The sequence below is a fragment of the Teleopsis dalmanni genome, chromosome X (assembly GCF_002237135.1).
Source record: "Teleopsis dalmanni isolate 2A chromosome X, ASM223713v2, whole genome shotgun sequence".
Taxonomy (NCBI): Eukaryota; Metazoa; Arthropoda; class Insecta; order Diptera; family Diopsidae; genus Teleopsis; species Teleopsis dalmanni.
Window position 1 is genome coordinate 42,411,703 of NC_051848.1, and position 10,309 is coordinate 42,422,011.

Below are 10,309 nucleotides of genomic sequence, written 5' to 3' on the forward strand. Positions count from 1 at the left end.
CTTTTTTAGTTATGGCTTTCAACACCTTCTGCAAATTTTCTGTTATCGCCACAATCGGCTCAAAACATCTTCCTCGATGTAATAATCGTAGCTTTGGGAATTTGGAAAAAATCATACGGGAGTAAATCAGAACTGAACGGTACCTGGTCAAGCAATTTGTTGACAGAAAACTACATTGACTATTGACTATATTAATTAATTAATTCACTTAAAATTTTTTATGTTTTGTTAAAATAATTTATAGAAATTATTGTAAAAAATCAATTTAAAAAACATTTAATTAATTTTGAAATCTAACTTTAAATAAATATATATTAAAGTCTCCGAAGTTATAATCAACTATGCCAATTGTCACAATTTTGAGTGCCCATGTACTATATAACACATATAAAATTTAAAAATCAATGTTTTTTAAAGATTTCCAATTAAGAGTAAAGCAGGATTTAGTTAGTGAGTTTCCCTAACTTAAGATTTATTTTAAATGTATTATGCTATCATATTAAAATATTGTATGATCACTTCAAAAATTAGTCGATTAAAAAATAGTTTTAGTTTAAAATCTTCCTCACTATCACTATAACTATCAACTATATTCTTCGAATTTGGATTTGTATTAAGTACACAATTCTAATTCAAAAAAAATTTTAAGCTTGTAAATTGCATTAGTGTAAAGTAATAAGATCTATCAAATTACTGTCTTAGCAGTAATTAATTTTATGGTTTCTACTATACGGACCCTAAGCTATATAATCGCTCAGGGTGTCATAAAAGTTGCCTTATAAGAATTAGCTCTGAATTATGAGCTTAATGTTAGTCAAATTTTTTATAATTATTAGTGTTGGAAGAATTATCGAATATTATACTGTAATTTCACCTGTTTGTTTAATAAAAACTATCCGCCCATTAAAATTCTTAATACCACATAGTGGTTAAATATTTTACATTCAGTTTAAAAATTAATATTTTTACTGACGTATTGATTACGAATTTATAATCTTATTTGAAAGCACTTCATTTGCTTTGAAAAATTGCATATATTATATTTCTCAAGAACACATGTAAGGTCTAACGAACTCATAATAGACAATTCTCGTGAACTCATTAAAGTTTTCTGATTCTGACAGCTTGATCGATGATACTTTGGTCAACTAAAATTCCTCCAGTATTAATGTTGCATGAATCATACAATACTTCAAAGGTAATATATAGTCCAAACCTAATCATTTTTCAAGCAAATACTAATAAAATGAACAAAAATAGAAACCCAATTGTAATTAGAAAACATATTTCCCGAATGGATTTCTGTGACGCTAGCACCGTAGCGCAAGCGTTTATTTCACCACAAAATTTATAACTATCATTCCAACAAAATAATCGAACAATCATAAAAAGCTATTATACTCATATTATCAAAATTTCTCCTTATCAGAAATAGAAACTTTTACCCACAAACATTAATCGCTTGTATAACCCATCATTTTTTCGTTATATTAATTGAATGGTCGTACAAGTATTAACATTGTTTACAACACCAAATCGAACAGGGATTGAAGTGAAACATATGGGTGAGTTATCTTATCAAAATTCGTTGGCCGTTGTGAAAAAACAGCATGAAAAAATCTAAAAAATAAATTAAAAATTTGTGATTTCCTCGCAAACTCACCACACAAAATGGCCAATATATAAAGTATAAGACGTTTTAATTTGCAATTTGTAGTTCGGAAATCATTAAGGAATACGATGGCAAACCGCGTAGACATGTACGTAACTGCTTTGGTCGTTTTAAGCATTGGCGTTCTTACAATAAACTTTGCACATGGCATACCAGTAGCGTCGAGATCTAATGCAATTGAATATGATCCCGAAGAAGCTGCCGGTATGGTCGAAGGTGACATGATGCTCACCGATGAACAAATTTTGTTTCTACACAGTCCAATAAGGGGCCGCAATGGCCTCATAGCCGAAACAAAACGTTGGCCGAATCGTTTGGTTTACTATAAAATAATCGGTAACTTCGGTGAGTGAAAAATTCCAAAAAAAAGTAACAATTATTTAATATTAATTAATATATTAATTAATTAAAAATATTAGTATTAATGCACATGGTTAAAAAACAAAAAAATTGTAGTTACATATTATCATATTATATATTTAAATAATATATTAGATACATAATAGTGGAAAAGTGATTGACAATAATGAAAAATAAATTAATAAAATTAAAAATTAATATATATTTGAAGACAAGAACTACTTTAACATATATTCGATAACATTGGAATTGATTTAAAATTGCATATGATTAAGTTTTGCTCTGATTTTTTTTTATAAGAAAAATATAATATAATGTACAAAAGAACTATATGCTATATGTATGTATATCTACATATATGTATAATAGCGTAATTCTGCAGCCACTCGACTATATACCACACAGAATAAAATAAAAAAAATTAAGTAAAATAAAAATATATATAAAATTAATACAAAACAAAAATGATGTAATGTATAAATAAAATTGATAAAAATATTTTAATATAAATATTGATATATAATTTTATACCTTACATAAATTGAAATATTAAAAAATAAAATAATAAAAAACATAATGTAAAAATATTAAATACAAATATTTATATATATTATTAAATAAAGTGTACAAAAAAATAAAAACAAATAGAAAAAGTATTAATATAAATAATAAATTAAATAACAATTTGTTTCTTAGACAAATTAAACAATTGATTAATAAAATAATCAATTCTAAATAATAAAATAAAAAATAAAAAAATAAGTTAAAAAAAAATTTTAAAAAATTTTTAAACTAAATATAATAAAAATAATTAAGTAAAGTTTAAAAATTAATTAATAAATTAAAATAAATATTTGTATTTAAAAAAAAATGTTGAATGAAATATAAAATACAGTGTACAAAAACAAAAAGAAATAAGAAAACACTGATATAAACGATAAAATATAATTTTATACTTATAGTTTTTTTTTAAAAATCATTTAATTACTATATATCTACGATCACTAATGTTTGTGTTATACGGAATAAATTAATTACAAAAAAAATTAGTAAAATAAAATAAAAAGTAAAATAATATGCGAAAATAAAAAAATTACATAAAAATAATAAACAATAATATGCAACAAAATAAAAAATAAAATATTAAAAAAAATGATAATAAAATATATATTAATATGAACTTTCATTAAAAAAATTAATTAAAGAAAATATTTAAAAAATATTAAATAAAACGATTCGAAAAAAAAAATTGAAAGAAAATATTAATATAAATAGCAAAATATAATTTCATACTTAAAATTATCTCACAAAAATATCTATATAACATAAAAAAAATAAATTATATAAAAATGAAAATAAAAATAAAAAAAAATAATAATTATATTAAATAAAATAATAAATAATGTACAAAAAAAAATTTATAAAAAAATATATTAATTCTAATATTAACATTAATATTATAATATGTATACTATATAAAATATTAGAATCTAAAATATTTTAATCATTTTAAGAAAATGTTATAAAATTGTTACAATAAAATTGATTGTTTTAGCGTTATTTATAAAACTCAAATTTTATATAAATAGTAATAATAAAGATGATAAAAAATTATAAGTGATAACTTAAATAATGGTCAGAAATATTTTTGTAATAAGTTAAAAGCTGAAAAAAAGTTGGCTTTAAACGTATGTAGTGATCTACAATAGAAATAATTTATTTCATTAATTATTTTATTATTAACTAATGAATGTAATTAATATCAACTTTAATATAATCTTAACCTGAATATATATATATATATATAAACTTTGAGGAGATAAAAAAAGAAAATGACTTGATTTATTAATTGAAAATTTAAATGAATCTATTAATATTTTTTTGGAAACAATTGATGGTTGTTTGATGGTTGTATTATACAGTCGAATGTAATGTCGAATATAATGCCAATCAATGGATATTTAGTACTACTCATGCATGAAAGTAAGAATTTCAAACAGTGGCGTCCCAGGTTAAATAACATCAGAGGCATACTGACTTTCTGGTGCCCCTTGAAAAGTATAAATGAATCTATTAAATTAGATTTACTCTTCTTGGAAATAGTTTTACGCTCATTTGCTAGTTGCGGCAGGGGTATGACAGATCCCGGATTGTCGCATTGTCTACATCTCACAACGCCAATGGTTTTATATAGGCATTTATATTATGTATTTTCGAATCTTGTTAAATATTACAAAAAGAAGTATTATTGCATAAAAGATTTATATGAATCAAAAAATAATCACTGAAGTGACATTTAGTAGTAATTTCGTAGTAGTGTTAAAAATAAGTACATTTTAGCTGTAAAATAATAAGTCTGTTATTGACAGTAATATGGTCGTATATAAACAATAATAAAACTGTGAAAATACTATCAAGTACATCTATAAAAAATTTTACAAATTATTGGAAATGCGCTAACCACACCTGTATATCTTTTATATTGATATAGCACATTTGGCGGAAATCAATAAATTATTATTACTAAACACTTTTAGTAATTCCAGAAATTTCATTCAATATAAAATTGAATGCCATATATTTTGAAACTGCATATATATTTTTCAAAATTTTTCAAAATAAAAAATAAATTTATTATATACAATAAATTTCGATAAGTCAACAGTTAAAGAGAATTAATTGACATTTCCATTCAGTACTATTAATTAACAATCTTCGTAAAATGTTTTATTTAATTACATAAAAGACTACTTATCTATTCAAGAACAAAGTTATATAGACAGACATATAAATGGACAGACATTCGGAAATTAGTTCATTTTCTTATGTAGTTCAAGAATTGAAGGTTTTTGTAGAGTTTGACGTTTCTTTAACTATAAGCACAATAATCATGACAAATCATTATTGTTATATCACTATTCACAAAGAGTCCATGATATGGTAAAAAGTTGACTTGAAAGATGAATCGAGTCTTTAGTAGTGGACCAATTCATCACGACATGATAAGAAGCGAAGAAAATTTTGGTAACTATTTGACCAACACATAAAGAATGTTATAGGTATATATTAGAAACTAGGAACATAACATTTATTCCCTAGAAAATACACAGTTCTAGGAAACATATGGCTACAGAGAAAATGGTTATAGAAAATAGACAGCAGCGGCAATAATCCTCGAACTCAAATGCGTGGTTCTCATCAACAAGTAAAGCCTCTCACAGCGTTATTTTGTTTTAAAAGAAACTATCAGAAATCCGAAAATAAGCTGGAGGATTGAATATAAATTCTATAAATATTTGAAGAATAACTTATAGTTCGTATACTATACGCACAAAATAGGCGACGGGCACATTAATCTAACAGTTGGAACAAGTGTGAAATTATATTAATATAAATATAATAAAAAAGACAAATAATGTAATAATATTATAATAATACATAATAATAATAATAAATAATTAAAAATTGTTGTTATTAACTTAATATTAATAATACATATAAATCTTAATATAAAAAGTAGTAATAAATTAAAATCAAGAAAATAATAACAATATATGTACAAATTTACAATAATTGTATAACAATATAGATTATATATATATATGTATATATATATGTATATGTATGTTTATATACATTGAATCCTTTAACTTCTAGAAGAAGCATAGGGCTGCGAAAAATAGATCATATACACTGTTGTTATTATATATATAAAAGTATAAATACATATATGACTTAAATATTCAAATAATAAAATAATTTTTTTTTATAAATTTTATATATAAAAGCATAAAATTAATAAATTACAAATTGTGTCCGTATTATACGTGGAAAAGAATTTTTTTATTTTACTGTATATTTTTTATTTAATTTATTTTAATTATTTTATTTTATTTTATTTTATTTTATTTATTTCATAATAAAAACCGCAGAATCCTAAGTATTAATTTTGTTAACGATTACTTAACATCAGATATTGGCAATGGAAAATATTCCACAATAATAAACAATAATAATAATTAAATTAAATTAAAAAAAAATGTGAATTGTTATAAATGAATATAAGTATATAGTATATATAGTACTAGGTAATATTAGTAAAAAGTATGCAGGATAGAGTCTTGATATTATTTCTTCCTTCTAATAATTTAATTTTAATAATAATATAAAATTATAAATTATAAATATGTTTATATATTAAGTCTTACAAGGACGACTCCAAAGTTAACAGGACGTTTCCATGATAAGTTTTATAGTGAGGTCCTGTATTCGCAATTATATGCTTCCGATATGGTTTTTTTACTGACACACTTCCGAAACTGCATGACGTTTGAATAGAAGTGGGGTTATTTCGTTGCATATTGTATATATAGTAATGTAAAATGGATTATAATTAATTGTATAATTATTTATAATTATATATTTATATACATCAATTTATAATTATAATATTATATTGATGTTCAAATCGTTAAGTTCTCCTTTACAGTTTTTGCAAGCGTATTATTTTATCTTTAATAACTATAATAAAATTATTAAATTTAATCCTTTTATTGCAATTAATTAAATTTCTTTCAGTATTTAAAGTAATATCTTTATGATTATAATCATCATCGGTTACTTTAACTTCTTGACAAGCATGGGATATCAGTTAAACATTTGAATCGTATGTGGTCTTGTAATAAGTGCTTCATCTCTTTCGTCTCTCTTAATATTATACCATATCATATAATTTTCATTCAACTATTTTTTTCTTGTAATGAATTTCAGTGAAGTGTTTTTTGACACAATTCATAAGACAGCTTCCTTACTGTCTATCAAATCGATTTCTACAAATTTGCGAATACCAGTTTTTTGCCTGCCTATCAATTTATATTAGATGTCTATGTAAAGTATGCCCACTTTATCCCCAATTGTGGCTACATCTTTTCAAAACCAGTCATGTACCTGCTTTTAAATTTCATTAGCTGGGTAATTTAAAGTATATTCAATCCTTCAGCACTTGCCACTGATGATGATATATAGTATCGATTTCATATCGTTATCATCATTGAAAAATACCAAGATTACTGAATGGGTTTGGGTTTATATTTTCAGGGTGTTATAACGACAACTTTCAACAAATGCTTATGGTTTGCAAAAAACTGCAATTGTGGTCAACAAGATGTCATGCTTGTGGAGAAATACCCACTGAATATATTTTGCTATATTTGCTATATGATGCTATGTTATATATAACATTGATATCATTTAACATTGTCGTTGTATATATATAAATAAATAACTTCGAATGGTTTGAAGCCATACAATACAATTGTTTGAAGCCATACAATACAATTGTATGGCTTCATTATTATTATTGTAGTCAAGCATGGATATGATCTTAGAGGCGTTCAGGCATAATCCAGCGGACGTAGCGTTATACCACTGTTCGCTCGAACAAGTATTGTACCATTGGTTCGTACCTGCGGTTTTTCTAGTACAATACAGGAATGCTGTTTCTATAATGTTTAGCCATTAATAGGATAAAACTAACCTGTCTCACGACGTTCTAAACCCAGCTCAAGTTCCCTTAGCTTAGCTTCATGCAATAAGACATATTTCTAAAGAGTTGTATAAAGTGAATATTTGTCGTAAAGATTTCTAAATTATAAATAAGGTTAAAGATGGAATAATCGCTATTACAATTATCATATCATATTTAAAATGTATAATTTTGCTTTGATGATAAATTTATTAATTGCTATAAATTGATATGTAAAAATTTTTTTATCTCATATTAGGTTATCAATAGAAATATTTTAATATCAAGATTATAATTGTTATAACTTGAATCCAATAATAAATATTTTGAGATATAATTTATATTAAAATTATTATCAGATATATTTCTTTATACGTATTTGTAAAGAACGAGTTGTTTTTTTTCTAGAATTAAACATAATTTCGAACCATTAAGAAAATATTCGAATTATTATTGTATTATATTTATAAATATTTTAAATACAATATTTTTATTTTGAATAATATAAGTTTTTGTGCAATATATGAAAAATGTTTATATTGCAAAATACAATTATATCCACGCATTTATATAGTTTATAATAATTTTTAGGTTATATTTGGATTTATTTCACTATTTGATATGACACATATAATAAATGTGTTTTTTTTATTTTTTTCGATGACAAAAACTTCTGATTTTATATATATATACTTTATAAAATAATGTGGAATAAACTTGTCAGAACTTCATTTCCTCTGCGGGCTTGCGGAATTTAAATTTTTATTTAATATTCATTAAATTGTTGGGCGAAGTATAAATTTTTTTTTTGTCGATTGGATTTTTTCACAATCGCAAAAAAACTTTTTCCAGTTCAACTGGTATTTAAAAAATTAAAAAGGATGTCTTTATGTCTCAAAAATTACAATTAATTTTATTTTGTCAAAAAAAATGGATTTATTCCTAATTGATTTGTGCCAGCTAATGGAAGTAATCGTTCGTACAATATTGGGAAATGGTATTGCTAAGTCAATAGAGTAAAAATATTTTTTTGGTATTACACTAAATAATATAATAATTAATTAATTAATTGAAAAGTACTTGTAATTAAAAAAAAAAAAATAAAGTAATGGATTTTTACAAATATATTTGAGTAAATTAACCAAGCAGCAGTGTTTCTCGTAGTTTTCTCTTCAAAAATATTTTTTAAATAAATAGAAAATTTTAATAAATAATTACTTAAAACTTAATTCTTTTAAATAAATAAATATATTTTATAAATAATTATTTAAATAGTCTTAGTAGCTGAATAAATTAGAAAATATCGAAATTAAATATATTAGAAACATTTTTTAAATCTCAATTTTTGTTTTGAGGAAAGAAACTATACTCTTAATATAAATTTTTGTTTTCAATAGAGATATTGGAACCATAAAAACTTCTGTTGTATCTGTTGTAAACTATTTATGAGATTATATATTTTTTACCCATTAAAATAATCTCTCTGATGTTTACTTTTTAGTATTTTTATGGCAAACTAACACCATAAGTAATCGACCTTCTTCTAGTTCGATTACTTATCTACTAACCCATATTTCATATATAGTTCAAAGATTTAAGTATATAAGACCATTTATGTTGATAGCTAGTCCATATATTGTACAGCACAATATTGACGTTATCAAAAATAGTTGGTTTATTACAGATATAAACAAAGCATAAAATACGAGTAAATCTTTAAAATTTCTTAAACAATATTTATATTAAATACTATATTTAAACCATATTTGTTACAAATCATTTAATTATATTTTCAATTTTACTTTTATTGTTCCGAAATACTTAGTTTATTATAAATTTTATTTCAGATGCGGCACATCGAAATGCTATATTGAGTGGTATTCGAACACTGGAAGCACGCACTTGTCTTCGCTTCCAAGAAGCTGACGCCACTCAAAAAGCTTACGTAGCAATTGATTCTCAGATTGGCGGATGCTATACCGCAGTGGGTTATTTGGGTAAGGTGCAAACGATGAACTTAGAAGTTTATCCTATTGGCGAGGGTTGTTTCCGACCGGGCACAATTCTACATGAATTCATGCATGCACTTGGCTTCTATCATCAACAGAGTGCCTCTGATCGTGATAATTACATAGACGTTCTTTACGACAATATTGTCGATGGCAAAGAATTCAATTTCAAGAGATACACTGATGACGTTATTACAGACTTTGACGTGGGCTATGATTACGACAGTTGTCTGCACTATCGTCCTGGTGCATTTTCGAAAAATGGTGAGGATACGATAGTACCTAAAGATAGTACTGCTACTATTGGTCAACGTCTGGGTTTAAGCAAAAAGGATATAGATAAAATAAATATTATGTATAAGTGTCCGATAGAAATTTAAAAATCTTACTAAAGATTTCACAATTTTTTTTCTATGTTTATGTTTTTTCTTTTTTTTATATTCTTTTATTTTTTAGTTTGTTTTGACTTATATATTATGTTTATTATTTTATAAGCTAATTATTTATTATCGTTATTTCCATATGCGAATGTGATATTTATAACCCATTTTATTTATGATAACCTGCTTTTATGCACGACAGTATTCTTAGCCCAGAATAATATTTAAGTTCGACAATAAATTATATGTATATATAATTTTAATTTTATTGTGTTTTTATTTTGAATCAACGACTTTCAGTAGACGTGATAAGGTGTACGCCTTCCGATTTTTCAGCTTTTTCGCCTTAATCGTTGGACTTTGC

At 24.1% G+C, this 10,309-nt stretch overlaps 1 protein-coding gene across 1 annotated transcript; it reads left to right on the forward strand.

Moving 5' to 3' along the window:
• The first annotated feature begins 1,725 nt into the window (after window positions 1–1,725).
• LOC119690002 (seminal metalloprotease 1-like) lies at window positions 1,726–9,945 on the forward strand. The gene is made up of 2 exons (XM_038104968.1): window positions 1,726–2,017; window positions 9,404–9,945. The coding sequence occupies exons 1-2, from the start codon at window positions 1,741–1,743 to the stop codon at window positions 9,943–9,945; spliced, it is 819 nt and encodes a 272-aa protein (XP_037960896.1). The 5' UTR covers window positions 1,726–1,740.
• The last annotated feature ends 364 nt before the right edge of the window (window positions 9,946–10,309 follow it).